Here is a 17845-nt window from a genome sequence, read left to right as displayed (position 1 = left end):
GGAACATTATTGCTAAATTCATCCTGCAATTTCCCATAGAGCTCTCCGGGATCAGAACAAGATACAGATCACAAGGAACTTTGACATGGCTTGAATTAAATAAATCATGTTGTTATTTTTCTGGACTTCATCCTTTTCGTCTGCGGCATTTTTTGGCGAGCCCAAGACATATATCTGGTTCCCTGAATAAGTGACTTACGTAGACTGCCCAGCTGTCTACGGTTGATCGTAGCACGGTAGCACAGTGGTTAACACAGTTGCTTTACGAGGGCAGCACAGTGGCATAGTGGGTTAGCCCTGCTGCCTCACGGCGCTGAGGTCCCAGGTTCGATCCCAGCTCTGGGTCGCTGTCCGTGTGGAGTTTGCACATTCTCTCCGTGTTTGCGTGGGTTTCGCCCCCACAACACAAAAGATGTGCAGAATAGGTGGATTGAACACGTTAAATTGCCCTTTAATTGGAAAAAAATGGGTACTCTAAATTTATTTTAAAAAACACAGTTGCTTAACAGCTCCAGGGTCCCAGGTTCGATTCCCGGCTTGGGTCACTGTCTGTGCGGGATCTGCACGCTCTCCCCGTGCTGCGTGGGTTTCCTCCGGGTGCTCCGGTTTCCTCTCACAGTCCAAAGATGTGCAGGTTAGGTGGATTGGCCATGCTAAATTGCCCTTAGTATCCAAAAAGGTTAAATGGGGTTACGAGGATAGGGTGGAGGCGTGGGCTTGAGAAGAGTTCTCTTTCCAAGGGCCGGTGCAGACTCCATGGGCCGAATGATCTCCTTCAGCATTGTAAATTCTATGATTCTATGATCCACACAGTCCATCTTTTGAGTTGAATGACTAACTTCTTAGGATGTACACGAGACAGCCAAAGCCATTTCGTTTTAAAAGAGTCCATTTGCTCCCCTCATTTTTCTTTCCAAGAATTGTGATGGCGAAACCTCTACCTAAGTCAATGAATGTTTTCAATGAGTCTCTATCAGCAGCAAAGTAAACATTATGATACAATACTATCTCAGCCCTATCAGACTCCCTGCCCTATTTTTTGGATTTAAAAAAAGAGATGCCGCATAGCTATTTCCAGTGAAGACGTCCATTTGGTCTGTCCCAGAAGCTGATGATGTTTTGTTTCAAATTAATTTGTGGGGTGTGGGCGTTGTTGGCTAGGAAGGTCATTTGTTGCCCATCCTTAATTGCCCTTGAGAAGACAGTGAGAGGGCAGTGGGGGTTGCTCATTGACTCCCTGATTTCCCAGCTTAACACCAGCAACTCGGGGATAGAGCACTCACAGTCTCTGGAAATTCCCATAAATCACAACAGGGTATGTGCATCTTGATTGACAGCAAAAAGAAAAGATCCCGTTATCTAAAAACACCTTGCTGACTTTATTCCTATTTTCAAAGTAACCATCGCAATTCTGCAAAGATGACATTTGCCTTACACCTGCTCCTGAAGACATTACAGGTAACAATCAGGCGATCATCGCAATGGATCCCAGAATACTCAAAAGGAAGTACAACAATAAGGGATATTTTACACTGAGGCAAATTAGAGTTCTGATAAAAGGTTATCAACCTGAAACATTAACACTGTTTTTCTCTCCACAGATGCCGCCAGACCTGCTGAGTATTTCCATCACTTTCAGTTTTTATTTCATATTTTCAACGTCTGCGGTACTTTGTTTTTGTACCAGATTGGAGTCACTGGAGCAAGAAAAGCAAAGCTAACTCTACATGTTCCATTTAAAACATCCTTTTCGTTATTACTAAATTCAGACTGGATCTAGACAGCTCGGCATTTTAACCCTTTCCATACTTTGAGCATTCTCAAGCTGTAGAAAGTTCAACAAGCGTCAGGCAACAGAATCACAGGATTGTTATGGCGCAGAAGGAGGCCATTTGGCCCATCGTGTCTGTTTTGGCTCTCCAAATGAGCATCATGGTTTAGTACCATTCTCCTGCCTTTGCCCCGTCTCCCTGCAAATTGTTTCGAGTCACGTTATCATCAAATGCCCTCTTGAATGCCTTGATCAAACCTGCCTCCACCACACTTCCAGGCAGTGCATTCCAAACCTTAACCACTCACTGTGTGAAAAAATGATTTCTCACATCGCATTTGCAATGTGATGTGGTCACAGATGGCGGTGAAAAGGTCATATCTGAAACGAGTGTTAACGTTTACTGTTATAGATTCAATCACACACGCACCCCTCTCAAGGTCCCACCTGACCCCCTGATCTCTGAATCCTCTGACCTCCCCCCCCCCAGCCCATTCTATATCCAAAGCCACTGCCCACCCCCACTTTCTCCCCCCCCCGTAGGCCTTACCCAATCCGGTAGGATATACCTCCAGCAAGGCCCAAACGACCCGAAGGCCAAACCACTGACCAACCAACCCCTCCCTCCAAAAAGAAGGTAAGAAATTGGGAACGGAGTGGTAATCCGATGCCGAATGTCACTCCGACGCAGTTTAGGCCCATTAAGAAAGATAATCAATATTTAGATCAGAGGTAGGATTGAAGGAATGTTAGATAAATGAAGAAAGAGAGATGGAGAGGTGTAGGGAGGGAATTCCAGAGTTTAGGGCCGAGACAACTGGTGTGCAGCGAAGAAAACAGAAAATGCTCAAGAGGCCAGGATCAAATGAGCATGGATATCTCTGGGGCAGGTGAGACTGATGGAGGTACGGATTGAGGGTTGGGAGGGTGGGGCAAGACAAAGGAGAAATTTGAAAACAATTTTGAGAATTTTAAAATCAAGTCATTGCTTGACCGGGAGCTAATGTAAGTCAGCGAGCAAAAGGTGAATGGAATTTGGTGCGAATTAGGGCCAGGATTTTCCGGTCCCATCTTGGAAGATTTGGCAGAGCAGCCAAAAGTCCACTGACTTTCAGTGAAAGTGGAAAATCCCAGCAGTTGACGGGGCGGGAAAACCACACCCAATGACACAGGCGGCAGCGTTTTGGATGAACTCAAGTTTAAGGTGGACACAATGTGGGAGACCAACCAGGAGTGTATTGGAATAATCAAATCTAGAGGTTACAAAGGTATAATTGAGGGTTTCAACATCAGATGAGCTTCGGGGTCAAATCTGATAGCCAAGTTGTGAACAGTTCAGTTTAGTGTCAGACTGTTGCCAGGAAGAGGGATGGTAGCTGCAGACTGTAGTTTGGAGCAAGAATTGAAAACAATGGGTTTGATGTTCCTCATATTGGACTGGAGGAAATTGCTGCTCATTCTGTGCAGGGTGTCAGATAAGCAGTCCAATAATTAGCAACAGCGGAGGAATCTAAAAAGGTGGTGGTGAAATAAAGCTGGATGTCATCAGTGTACATGTGAAAACTAATGCTGTGCTTTTAGAAGATGTCACTAAGAGGCAGTACTTAGATGAGAAATAGAGGGCCTCGCTTGGATCCTTGACGACACCATGGATAATGGTGCAGAAGCAGGAAGGGAAACCATTGCAAGCTAAGATTCGATAGATAAGAATGGAACAAGGTGAATGCCATCCCACTCAGCTGGATGACAGTGGAAAGGTGTTGGAAGAAGATGATGTGGTTAACCGTGTCAAAAGCTGCAGAAGGATAAGAATCCTGCTACCAGGTCTACCTATAGCCAAACAAGTGTGTACAGAGGCATCGATCGACCAACTGGTGTATTACTCTCAGAGTGAACAACTTCACCAGTGTTCCTGAGGCAAATCACCATCAAGATGACACATGCAGGGGGCGGCATGGGTGGCACAGTGGTTAGCACGGCTTCCATCATAGCTCCAGGGACCCAGGTTCAATTCCAGCCTCGGGTGACTGTCTGTGTGGAGTTTGCACTTTCTCCCCGTGTCTGCCAGGGTTTCCTCCGGGTGCTCCGGTTTCCTCCCACAGTCCAAAGGTGTGCAGGTTAGGTGGATTGGCCATGCTAAATTGCCCCTTAGTGTCCAAAAGGTTAGATAGGGTTACTGGGTTACAGGGATAGAATGGAAGCGTGAGTTTAAGTGGGGTGCTCTTTCCAAGGACTGGTGCAGACCCGATGGGCCGAATGGCCTCCTTCTGCACTGTAAATTCTATGATTCTATTGCCACAACTTGGGGAGAAGCAGATGTAAATCTTACCTTGAACTGTATGTACTTCATCAGATTGAAGTGCTTAACATAAAGGTGGAAGTACTCCATAATCCTCGAGTTATGCATGTAATTTGGGTAATCTTCAGGAATTGGAAAATCACTATAGCACATCAACTCCTTGGAAGTGTTGATGATCAATGATTTATAGATGCTGGCTTTGCCATCTGTTACATTTTCCTGAACAAACATAATTAAAAAAATAATTTGTAAGAGATCTTTGCAGTATTTTGTGCAAAGCATGAACATTAATATTCTGTAACACCCCCCTTAATTTACATTTTTGAGAATTTGAATTGGTGATCTTTTGTCTTACTCGCAGTTTAAAAGCTTTGCCTCCCTCCCACCCGTTCATAGTCTTACACACCTTGATAAAGTCTCCTCTTAGATGTCTGCATTCAAGTGTGAAAAGCTTGATTTCTACACCAAGCATCTGCCTTTTCGCCTCTCTGTCTGCCTCCAATGATCCAATTGCTTGTCTCACAGTGACCGAAACATTCTAGAGTTTAAATCACAAGTTCTCCTATATGTATTGCCTTTATAGTTAAGTATTCCATTGACCTTATTGTTTGTTGCCGAGCAACAGCTGGGCATGTCTAGAATGTCTGGAAAAGAGAATGCTGAGGGTGTGATCTTGTACAAAGCATTTGGGATTGTGAGGAGGTTTAGGGGAGAGAATGTTCCCATTTGTGGACCACAGGACAAGGTATCCACAAATAAGTCCAACAGGGAATTCAGGAAAAACCTCTCTACCCAGAGAGGGATTAGAATGTGGAACTCACTACCGCAAGTAGCAACTGAAGTAAATAGTATAGATGCATTTATGTGAAACTGGATCAACAAAAGTGGGTGAATTCTCCACCTTCCCAGACGCATGTTCCTTGGCGGCACGCCATCGCTGATAGCTGGATTCTCCGTTCCCACCGCCAGCCCAAAGGATTTCACATTGCAGTCACCCCATGTCGCCAGGAAATCTGCGGGCGAGGGTGTGCTGCCGGCGGAACAGAGAATCCCATTGGTGGAGAATTCACTCCAACAGAGAGAGAGAGAGGGAGAGAAAGGGATGCTGATGGTGTTCATTGAAAAGAGGCTTGTGTGCTGTATAAACAATAGAATACACCAGTTGGTCCAAATTTGTTTTGTAAAGCAGAAATACGTTTTTTGTAAAGAGTATATAACCTGTCGTATAACCAACAATCTATATTGGTTTATACTTAAAAATAGAAAGCAACTCATCATTTATATACCTAATTTCTTAGTTTTTAGGAGGTTTTTAAAATAAATTTAGAGTGCCCAATTCTTTTTTTTCCAATTAAGGGGCAATTTAATGTGGCCAATCCACCTACCCCTGCACATCTTTTGGGTTGTGGGGGTGAGACCCCCGCAGACATGGGGAGAATGTGCAAACGCCTCACAGCTTTTAGGAGTTTGTCTCTTGATGTACAAGGTGGTGGGGTTGGTATTCCTGGAATGGTGTTAACTTGTATTCAGTGAAACATCTTTCGTTATGGTTGGGGTTATACTGCATTACTGGTGTGTGACCAAACTGAGAAGATGTATAATGCAGACTCTGTATCGGTGATGAGAGAGCTCTGTTTACACGTGTTCCGCTCGTCGGCAGTAATTCTTAAAAAACTTTGAGTGCCCGATTTGTATGGAGGGAGCATTGAGCAATATTTACACCCTGCTTGACACCCCATTGGAGTTACACAGCATGAAGTGTCAGGGCCCAAAAGTGTAAGAAATCCTCTCCTTTTTTAAACTTTTGAGTTGGATCATTAGCGGACACAGGATCTATATTTGTGCACAGTCTTTGGACAGTGTAATGGATTCCTAGGATTTTACTGCCTTTTAGACAAATGAAGCACCATGGTGCGGCAAATGTGGGGGAGGTAAGACTATGTATATTTTATAAATAAAGTTTTATTGTTGTTTGGGGTGAGACCCACCATGAATTTGAATGGCATGGGCAGAAAGGGATGGAGTTGGAACACTGTGGCTTTCAGTCACACCAAATGGAACTCTCTCAAACACCAGAGCATACCTGAAAATTCCAGAGTCCTCCAATGTCATTGCTCCTCTCAAAACAGACAGGCTCCAAGTCTTCATCCAAACAGCACTTTATACAAGTGATGCCACTGGCACCAGCCCCGATAATAGCGACTCGCTTTGTCATTTTCACCTGACAAAGCAAACTGGCATTAGTTCAATACAATTTAATAGGGTGAAAATACATTTGAGACACCAATATCCATCATGCTCTTCAAATAAATCGAACATTTTTCTCATGAAAATCAAAGACCAGCCATATTACTGGACAGCAAGGCAATTAGAGATTAATAACAGTGGAGGAAGTGGTCACACCAGCTGTGGAAGGAGTGGGCACCGTTGTGCTGCATTTGGTCTATTTTTTCCCTTTTCTGAATGTTAATTACGGTCACGTAACATTACTGTGATGATATGGTGTGTCTCCTTCTTCTGTGGGAGGTACAGTAGTTGGGAATCTTTCCAAACCAGGATAAAATCATTCAATGCATCATGTCTTTTAGTATTGTCATGCATTCACTGATACCGCAGTAGTGCCTTTTCTTACTTTCAGATATTAATGATGCAGCATATTGAATTGTGTAGCAGCGATATACATTTAACAGTACCACAATATTTGTCACTGCGTCTCTTAGCAAAATAAAACTTGAGCTGGACGAATTTCTGCTTTGGGTTAAAATGGCGATCCCAGTGCGATTTGCACCCAAAATTGAAGCCATCTTGAAAGTTGATTTTTCCCTGGTTTTTCATCCTAACCCATTTGCACATAGAATCATAGAATTAATACAGTGTAGAAAGAGGCCATTCGACCCATCAAATCTGCACCAACCCTCTGAAGGAGTACCCCACACAGGCCCATGGCCCCCACCCTATCCCCAAAACCCCACCTAATCTTTTGAACGCTAAGGGGCAATTTAGCATGGCCAATCCACCTAAGCTGCACATCTTTGGTCTGTGGGAGGAAATGGAGGACATGGAGGAAAACCACGTAGGCAATCACCGACAGGGGCAGATCTACTATGAAACTAATGAAGCTTAAGCTTCAGGGCCCCTAGTCCCGGAGGGGCCCCAGAAGCGACTTTAGTCCACATTGCTTAAAAAATTAGGGTCTACTGTATGAGAAGGGTTTTAAAAAAAATAATAATATTAATAATATAGTGTAATTCAATACAAAATAATAGTTAAAATAAAAATTAAAAGATTATTAAAGTATCATGTAGGTTAGCCGTAAACGAAAAAACGTTCAAATTAAGGATGTTTCATTCTAAATATATTTAATATAAAATAATTATAAATAATTTAAAACACTATTAACATTTATGACAGAAATACAAACAGTAGATGACGTGTCATAACAAAAAAGGGAGCTGTTGACAAGGCAATCACAATGCTAATGTGAATTTTCAATGTGATAGTCCTCGTGATAGCGATCTAGACAAGAATTTTTTTCAATAAAGTGTTCATAAGGATACAATATTTTAATTACCCCTACTCAAATATAAATGTTATATTTAGAAAAGTAAGGTAAATAATAAAGGTGAAATAGTGTTAGATTAGCCTAAGCCTATTGTTTTTATGAAGAGCTGAACGGAAGGTAGGCTATGACCGCATAGCCTAGGCTAATATATTACAAGTATTTATGAAAAAGTAATAAAAGGGTAAATTTGTGTGAAATTACAGATGTTTATTATGAAAAGTGTTCAAATAATGGTAAAATTGTGTTACATTACCTTAGCCTATGAGTTTTGGTGGCCTAGTCTTGCCTAACTTAGTCTAGCCGAGCGTAGGCGAGCTTGAACATAGCCTAGTTTAGCCTATTTAGCTTATTTATTATACAATTTTAAAAATGGCACTTTACTTTCTGAGAAGGGATTTTTAAAAAAAACCTTTCTCAGAAAGTAGACCTAAAATGTTTTCCTTTCAAAGCATGCGACAATTGTCGCACGACACAAATTGATTAATTTTTTGTTGTATATATTTCAACAATCCCAAAGTTTGAGAGTCAGTAGCACAGATGTTGTAAAGGCGGAGTGTCGCGGTAAGTTGGCTGTTCTGCTAATGTAATTTTTTCCCCTTTTTAACAGAGTGTAGCGCACAAAGACTCCGAGAGACGAATAGAGTGAAGTCGATGAGGCTTTATTAAGCGTGACTGTTCCCCCGCAGTTCAGTAGTAGACTGCCTGCGGGGGAGGACTCCTGGTTCTTATACTCCGCCTTCAGTGTGGAGCTAGAGGTCAACAGCCAACCAGGACCCGGGATCTGTCAGCCAATGACATCACGGCTTCACAGTCCCACATGACCCCTAATGCATACTACCACATTCACCCCTTGTTAAAAATGAACCCGGCGGGGTGATGCTTCACATGGTGGTAAGGGTTTACAAGGCTGGTCCTGGGAGGAAAACTTTTGCATGTTATTACAGTATGTACAAGGTGTTTTTCTGTTTCGAACTATTTACAGTAATCATCAGGAGAAAAAGACAAAATGTTCTCGTTAAAAGTCCACATATTGTAGTGTTAGATCGACGCCACGAGTCGGTCGGGCGGTCTGGTCGTCCGTGTCGATCGCCTCGGCCCCGGTGGTGGTGCTTGTTCCGGTGTTGTCGTTTCCGGGAGCCTTACGGTTTCAGCTTGGGCTTCACTCCTGGTTGGGCCTGGGAGGAGGACTGATCCTCCTGGGAAGGGGGCGGTCACGGGGTGCGGCAGTGGCAGGAAGGGGGTGATTGGTGTCGGGGGGGTGTGTGTGTTGCCGGCGGGCGCCAGATCTCGCAGGGAGACCGACTCTGTATAACTACTAATAATAATCTTTACTGTCACAAGTAGGCTTACATTAACACTGCAATGAAGTTACTGTGAAAAGCCCCTAGTCCCCACATTCCGGCGCCTGTTTGGGTATACAGAGGGAGAATTCAGAATGACCAAATTACCTAACTTGAAAGGGCAAATGCATTTATGGGAAAGAGAGATCAATAGATGAGATAAGAAGAGAATAGAAGGTTATACTGACTGAGCGAAATAAAGAGGGATGAGATGGTGCTCAAGTGGAGCATGGTTATCTGTTCAGACCAGGTCAGCTGAATGCTCTGTTTTTGGCTGCAAATTCTATGTAATACTTTGGAATAAAGCAGCTCATAATTAGGACCAATCTTAGGCTCATCAAGTGTTAACTTGGCACACACAGGGGAGGCTGTGGCGTAGTGGTATTGTCAGTGGACTAGTAAATCAGAGACCCAGAGGAATACTCTGAGGACCCAAGCTCTAATCCCCCACTGCAGATGGTGAATTGAATTCAATAAAAACAAAAATCTGGAATTAAAAATCTAATGATGACCATGAAATCATTGCCGATTGTCATTTAAAAAAATCCCATCTGGTTCACTAATGTCCTTTAGGGAAGGAAATATGTCATCCTTACCTGGTCTGGCCTACATGTGACTCCAGACCCACAGCAATGTGGTTGACTTAACTGCCCCTCAAGGGCAATTAGGGATGGCCAATAAATGCTGGCACAGCCTGCGACGCCCATGAACATATTTTTAAAAACCTTTGGAGAAATTGAAGATGTACCTGTATGTTGGAATAGGAAAACCAGCTTAGTTAATGAGGGAGTTTCATTGTCATCCTCGTGGGTTCATTACTCTACCAGTAGATATAGTGCAATGAGAGTTACGTTCCATAAAACAAAAACTAGGTGCTCAAACCGATTAGAGGAATTGCAGTACTGGCACCCTAAGCCCTAGAAGGCACCTGCAATAGTTAGTGTGGTGATGTGCATCAATGTAAATGCATGTAGGCTAGCTAGACACTAGAGGGAGCACTAGAAACATCACACACACACACTCAACCAATAGATAAGTTAGATAGGACCCGACCAATGGACATTCACGATACACACAGAGGTGACACGACCACAGGGGAGCATTACACCAACCCATATATAAAGGACACCACACACATGATCTGCCTCTTTCCAGTGGAGACACTCAGTGAGTACAGAGACATGGTTGATTCAATATTACTCCCACCACATGGATTGCAGCAGCTGGTTAGTCAGTCTGGGTAGCTATAGTAGGATTAGCAGTAGTGTCGAACCCGAGTAATAGAAGTGTAAATAGTTTAATAAACGTGTTGAATTTATCTCCACGTCTGAACCTTCCTTTGTCAAGTGCACCACAAGGAAGCCGCTTATGTTACACCTACAACATAACAAATCATGGTACCAGCAGTGAACTGTTTCAATCCATATAGCCATATCTCAGCGTACAGTGACAACCAGCAATGATATCCAGGCAAGATGTTCGAGATCCGGGTTCTGCAGCAGCTCCAGTGCCACGGCGATCTCCGCGAAAACTGGCGGGCATTCCGGCAAAAGTTTGAAATCTTCCTGGTGGCAGCCGAACTAGAAGAAGTGGCCAATCCTGAAAAAACAGAGCTTCTCCTCACCATCACCGGTGCCAGAGCAGAAGAAATCTTTTTAAAATTCAAGTTCTCCATGGGGCAAAACAGGAGCGACTTCCGGGCAGTCCTGGACAAATTCGGCAAATACTGTGAGGAAAACACACTCCAACCAGCAAGAAAAGGTAAGACCCGGGCAGGATGAAGAGAGTGAGTTGAACTTGGGGGCTTTATAGTCCCCAGGGGCTTCCCGCCTTTCGGGGCGGACCCTGTACCTGGTTCTAGGTGATTGGACTTTGTTCCAATCGCTTGGTTTGATTTCTCCAATACTGGAGCGGTTCCCTGATCGATGGGCGGTCTTGAGGTGTTCGTTAACCTCCTTTGTGTTGGCTCCTGCTGGCGCCGGGGAGTCTGGCTTAGTTTTGTGTGTCCCAAATGTTGCTATTATTACCGGGGATTGCTCATTAGTATGTAGATGGCTGCTACATTATCATGCTGATGATCGCTGGTATCGATGCTGTCTGGGCTTTTGCAGAGTTAAATACACAGCAAACCTGCACCTGCTGGTTTCTGCCTGTGTTGGCTGAATTTCCCATCAGCCTTTGCCGTTCGCCATTTTAAATCGGGAGTTGGCCAATTTAGGTGGCTACACTTCTCATCTACTATGGCTTCCAGTAAAGCAGCGCCTTGATTTGTAAATTCTCCTCCTTATTTTCAAATCCCTCCGTAGTCTCACCTTTCTCTATCTCTAATTTCCTCCAGCCCTGCTATCCTCTGAGATTTCAGAGTTCATTTAATTCTGGCCCTCTCTGGCATCCCCATTTCTCATTGCTCCTCCATTGGCTGGGCATGCCTTGAACTGCCTAGGTGCTAAGCTGCGGAATTTCCTCAGAAATCTTCCCACCTTTGGTCCTCATCTTTTTTCTGATAATACGTTCCTTAAAGAATAAAGAACAATACAGCACAGTAACAGGCCCTTCGGCCCTCCAAAACAACTCTTTGAACACGACAAAGAGAAAGTGCTGGAAAATCTCAGCAGGTCTGGTTCCATCTGTAGGGAGAGAAAGGAGCTAACGTTTCGAGTCCAGATGACCCTTTGTCAAAGCTTTTGATCACTCTTTTGGTCATTTACCCTAATGACTCCTTACGTGGCTTGGTGTCACATTTTGCTTTATCCTGACCCTGTATAGTGTCTTGGGATACTTTATTACATTGAAGGTGCAAGACAAGGTTGCTGTTAAATTGAAAATATTGCTGTTAATACAACTAATAACTAGTGAGGGTGCAGCCTAAGGATGGATCTGCTTAATGGAGAGTGGTTTCTACAACAGCACAATGCAAGAGTGGTATTATATGTGCCTTTATGCATCAGTGTCACTGCAGTTCATGCAGCAATTAGTGACAATATGTGAGATCAGGGCAATAGCTGTTGCTTCTCTCAAATAAAACACATGCACAGAGATTGGCAACATTGCCATCCATGTCAGCATGATGTGATTCTCTCCGTGAGGGGTGAACCAAAACAAGACAATCAGCCATGAAACTTTACAATATTAAGCATTGGCACCAAAGCACTGTTTGTTCCTTCCCACAAGACATATGCTAGGTAATATTGCAGAATTCCTGTAATAATACATTATCAATAGCACCAGCTGTGCTAGACAGATACCACCAGCTGCACTGTTCAAGTATATTTGTGGCTGAATCATGAATCATACAATTCATTTTTTCCCCCAATATATGGCAATTTAGCATGGCCAATCCACCTACCCTGTACATCTTTTGGGTTGTGGGGGTGAGACTCAAGCAGACATGGGGAGAATATGCAAACTCCACGCGGACAGTGACCTGGGGCCGGGATTGAACCCGGGTCCTCGGCACTGTGAGACAGCAGTGCTAACCATTATGCAGTCGTGCTCCCCGTTATTTATATTTTTAAGAAGCAATTTCCGGTAAGTTCAAATTGATCACAGGAGTTGCACTGACCCTGTTAAAATGTTGTTTTTTGTGATCAACTTATTTTCAGTTATATTAATCAAATTTTACAAAGTTTCTATTCTCTTAAATAGTTCAAGGAATCGTGTTAATAATTTTTTTCAATAATTAAACGTTAAAATGCTGCCTGAACGCACTGGTTCATGGCCACAATTGCATTCAGGCATGTGGTCAAGGTGGCACAATGGGTAGCACTGCTGCCTTACAGCGCCAGAGACCCGGGTTTGATTCCGGCCTCCTGTGACCGGTGGCCCTGAAGCTTGAACAGTTATGGGGGCCCCTTCGCAACCAGCAAAGAGGTCTGGGTAACCACTGTTATCTTCTTCAATGGGGTTGTTCCACGACAGATCACCACAAATTTTTTAAAAATTTAACCACTACATCTCAGATTTTGATTAAAATTGCTGTTCTGGGTTATCTCACATGTCAAAGTCACTGGTGTGAATAAAAATTTCCCATGCCTTATAATTTTCGAGTTATGGGGGGATGAAAATTAGGGAAATGTTATATACATACATGATGCATCATAGAATGATGAAATAAAACATTGAAAAGTCCACAGTCAATATAATCTTTTATTTTAGACACCTATGAGAATACATACTACATGAAGCACATTTTACAAAGTACTCTTTTTTCTGTTTTTTCCAGCAACATATTCACAGTTTTGTCATATAAGAGCTTCCTTGCAATGTCATTTTCTAGAGACAATGTGCATAAAGAATTTAAGCGCTCTTCAGTCATGGTAGACCGAAATTTGTTCTTTATAAAGGACAGCTTTGAAAAATTCCTTTCTGCTTCACAGCTCGTGATAGGCATTGTCAAGTACAGCTTAAGCGCAGTAGTCATATTGGGGAACACTTCAATTAGGTGTTGCTCACAAATAAGCTGAAGAACCTCTGCGCATTGCATTTTAGATGGAGTGTTTTCTTCTGTGACTGGGATTTCCTAAGGTACAAATATTCTTTGAACTGATAACACTCGTTTACTAATTTGTGATCAATATCATCTTTGTAATGCGATATTATAAGTTTAATACTGTCCTCATCAATTTCAGAATTGTTCATCAATTCTGAGAGGAACTTGAACCTTTTCGCAATCTGCTCATATGGGTCAACCCTCTTGCGTAACTGGATTATCAAGCAGTCATAGAGTTACGATAGAACTTCTATCGTACATTTGTCAGCTTCTCTCAAAGAAGCAATACCACATGTTCCATCTGAAAATTTCCTTGTAACAATGCGTTTGGTAGCATCAGAATAACTTGAGGTGATATCATAGATGTTTCAGTGCAGAAGGAGGCCATTCAGCCCATCCAGTCTGCACCGGCTCTTGGAATGAGCACCCTACCCAAGCCCACGCCTCTACCCTAGCCCCATAACCCCATGACCCAGTAACCCAACCCAACACTAAGGGCAATTTTGGACACTAAGGGCAATTTAGCTAGGCCAATCCACCTTACCTGCACATCTTTGGACTGTGGGAGGAAACCGGAGCACCCGGAGGAAACCCACGCACACACGGAGAGAACGTGCAGACTCCACACAGACAGTGACCCAAGCCGGGAATCAAACCTGGGACCCTGGAGCTGCGAAGCAATTGTGCTAACCACTGTGCTACCGTGCTGCCAGGCCACTAAACCCCACCCCCTGCAGCACCTCACACACTACTAGGCCCCGTCCCTGTAGCACCACACGCACCCTGAATGGACCCGGCCCCTGCAGCGACTCACGTACCACTAGGCCCCGCCCACTGCTGCGCATCACACGGCACTATGTCCCACCGGCTGCATATCCTGAATGACCTCGCCCACTGCTGTGCCTCACACACCACCAGGCCACTCCCCTTGCAGCGACTCACACACCACTAGGCCCGCCCCCTGCAGGGCCATACGTATTCTGATTGGCCCCGCCCTTGCAGCGACTCACACACCACTAAGCCCCGCCGCCTGAAGCGCATCGCTCACTGACTGCCGCACCCCCTGAAATGCGTCACACTGCATGTGCCGTCAGTCACGGGGTTCTGCGCAGATTGGGCACAGACAGCGACCCGGCGCCGGGAATCGAACCCGGGATCCTGGCGCTGTGAAGCCGCTGTGCTAACCAGTGTACTACCGTGTCACAAACCTTATGCTTCTGATTCATAGTGTGCAATCCTATCGGCTGAATTTTCTCTGAGTTCTTTAACAAACGAAAGTAAAGATGATAGCAGAAGATAACCTTCAAATACATCAAAACCAGGGGTTTGGAGTTTCTGACTTGTTTTGTTGAAACGCTCCAGCACTTGTTCCCGAACGACTGTTAAAATAGCATATTCCAGCTTTACCAACTTGTGGTATAAATTCTTTGCATCTTATTTACATTCAGGCTTCTTTTCTGAGTCTTCAAAAATATGTCTGAGAGTTTGTAAAATATCCATATATCCATTTTTTAATTGTCTGGACTGCTTCATAGTGTGCAGACCATCTAGTTACACTTAAGCTCTTTCGAGAAAAATGTAGATTGCCCTGTGTGTTTAAAATCCCCCATCTTCGTGGAGAGCCAGAAAAGAAAACATACAGCTCCTGCAAAATGCCAAAATAGTCAACAACTTCAGGTACAGTAGACACTGCATTTTCTCCAACAAGGCTAAGTGAATGGGCTGCACATGGTACATAGTCTGCGTACCTGTTAATGTTTTTAAAGAGTGCTTGCAGCCCTTTCTCCGAACCCTTCATGTTAGATACATTATCGTAGGACTGACCACGGATATTTTCAAGTGAAAGCTTATGTTCACCCAGGACTTGTTGTATTTTGTTGAACAAGGTCGTGGGTGAATGGTTTTCTATCGGTAAAAATGTTAAAAATCTCTCACAGGGTTTTCTATTATAGCAGTATCGAACCACAATTGCCAGCTGGTCAACATGTATCAGGTCAGACATAGAGTCAACAATAATAGAGTAGTATTTGGTGTCTAGGTTGTTGATTTGATTCACAATTTCACCTTGCACATGTTTTCCCATGATTTCTATCAATTCTTCATATACGGGTTTGGATAGGTAAGTAGCATTTACTTTTTCATTTTTACATTTTTACATTTCTAAAGATGTTCATGTAAAAATGGGTCGAACTCTGCAATAAGTTCAATGGCCCCCATGAAGTTTCCATTATTTGGTGAGCCCCACTTCTCCTCATGACCTCTAAATGCCAAACCTCTTTCACTTAAAAACTTTATTTCTGCGGCCCCCAGCGTCGACGGCTCCACGGGGTTCGAAGAAGACGCTCAACCATTACAACCACGGCTGGCTTCAATGACGCTGGACCAAGCACGGCCCCGGACGCTCCAGACGACGACGACAACGGTGCTGATAAACGGGCACGAGACACCATGCCTGGTCGACTCCGGGAGCACGGAGAGCTTTATCCACCCCGACACGGTAAGACGCTGTTCTTTGGCCATCCGTCCCAGCGCACAAAAGATTTCCCTAGCAGCAGGATCCCACTCCATACAGATCAAAGGCTTCTGCATAGTTACCCTAACGGTGCAAGGGAGGGAGTTCAAAAACTACAGGCTCTACGTCCTTCCCCAACTCTGCGCCCTCACATTACTGGAATTAGACTTCCAGTGCAATCTACAGAGCCTAACCTTCAAATTCGGCGGCCCAATACCCCCACTCACTATCTGCGGCCTCGCAACCCTCAAGGTTCAGCCCCCATCCTTGTTTGCAAACCTCACCCCGGATTGCAAACCCGTCGCCACTAGGAGCAGACGGTACAGCGCCCAGGACCGGACCTTCATTCGGTCCGAAGTCCAGCGGCTACTGAAGGAAGGCATAATCCAGGCCAGCAATAGTCCCTGGAGAGCACAGGTGGTAGTAGTAAAGACAGGGGAGAAGCAAAGGATGGTCATAGACTATAGCCAGACCATCAACAGGTACATACAACTAGACGCGTACCCTCTCCCCCGCATATCCGACATGGTCAATCGGATTGCCCAATATAAGGTCTTCTCCACCGTGGACCTCAAGTCCGCCTACCATCAGCTCCCCATCCGCCCAAGTGACCGCAAGTACACAGCCTTCGAGGCAGACGGGCGATTATACCATTTCCTAAGGGTCCCATATGGCGTCACAAACGGGGTCTCGGTCTTCCAACGAGAGATGGACCGAGTGGTTGATCAACACGGGTTACGGGCCACGTTCCCGTATCTCGACAATGTAACCATCTGCGGCCACGATCAGCAGGACCACGACGCCACCTCCAAAAATTCCTCCAGACCGCTAAAGCCTTGAACCTCACGTACAACGAGGACAAGTGTGTTTTTAGCACCAAGCGGCTAGCCATCCTGGGCTACGTAGTGCGCAATGGGATAATAGGCCCCGACCCCGAACGTATGCGCTCCCTCATGGAATTTCCCCTCCCGCACTGCTCAAAAGCCCTAAAACGCTGCCTGGGGTTCTTTTCATACTACGCCCTGTGGGTCCCCCAGTATGCAGACAAGGCCCGCCCCCTAATACAGACCACGACCTTCCCTCTGTCGACAGAGGCTTGCCAGGCCTTCATCCGCATCAAAGCGGATATCGCAAAGGCCACGATGCGCGCCATCGACGAGTCCCTCCCCTTCCAGGTCGAGAGCGACGCCTCCGACGTATGGTGCGCACCTGATTAAGGCTTCCCGCCCCTTTGAACGCCTTAGTCTGGATTTCAAAGGACCCCTCCCCTCCACCGACCGCAACACATACTTCCTTAATGTGGTGGACGAGTACTCCCGCTTCCCATTCGCCATCCCCTGCCCTGACATGACCGCGGCCACAGTCATTAAAGCCCTGAACACCATATTCACACTGTTCGGTTGCCCCGCATACGTCCACAGCGACAGGGGGTCCTCCTTCATGAGTGACGAGCTGCGCCAGTTCCTGCTCAGCAACGGTATAGCCTCGACCAGGACGACCAGCTACAACCCCCGGGGGAACGGGCAAGTAGAGAGGGAGAACGGCACGGTCTGGAAGACTGTCCTACTGGCCCTACGGTCCAGGGACCTCCCGGTTTCACGGTGGCAGGAGGTCCTCCCGGACGCCCTCCACTCCATCCGGTCACTACTGTGTACTAGCACTAACCAAACGCCTCATGAGCGCCTCCTTGTCTTCCCCAGGAAGTCCTCCTCTGGAACGTCGCTGCCGACCTGGCTGGCGGCCCCAGGACCCATCTTGCTCCGAAAACATATGCGGGCGCACAAGTCGGACCCGTTGGTCGAAAGGGTTCACCTCCTTCACGCGAACCCGCAGTACGCTTACGTGGAGTACCCCGACGGCCGACAGGTCGCA

At 45.3% G+C, this 17845-nt stretch overlaps 1 protein-coding gene across 3 annotated transcripts in view; it reads right to left on the bottom strand.

Annotated features, from left to right (window-relative positions):
• LOC140426589 (flavin-containing monooxygenase 5-like) overlaps positions 1-17845 on the bottom strand; it is a 106505-nt gene that overhangs the window by 68448 nt on the left and 20212 nt on the right. For 2 of the 3 annotated variants that reach the window (XM_072511537.1, XM_072511538.1), the window contains exons 2-3: positions 6154-6291; positions 4101-4289 (exon numbers count right to left, since the gene is read on the bottom strand). In XM_072511537.1, the coding sequence (XP_072367638.1) occupies positions 4101-4289; positions 6154-6285 (321 nt within the window). In that variant the 5' untranslated portion in view covers positions 6286-6291. Of the gene's footprint in view, positions 1-4100; positions 4290-6153; positions 6292-9568; positions 9704-17845 lie in introns of those variants that run through there. The other variant, XM_072511536.1, reaches the window with a different exon arrangement.

The sequence above is a fragment of the Scyliorhinus torazame genome, chromosome 7 (genome assembly GCF_047496885.1).
Source record: "Scyliorhinus torazame isolate Kashiwa2021f chromosome 7, sScyTor2.1, whole genome shotgun sequence".
In the NCBI taxonomy this organism is placed as follows: domain Eukaryota; kingdom Metazoa; phylum Chordata; class Chondrichthyes; order Carcharhiniformes; family Scyliorhinidae; genus Scyliorhinus; species Scyliorhinus torazame.
Note: the sequence above shows the minus strand (reverse complement) of the source record. Positions and strands in the feature narration are given on the sequence as shown.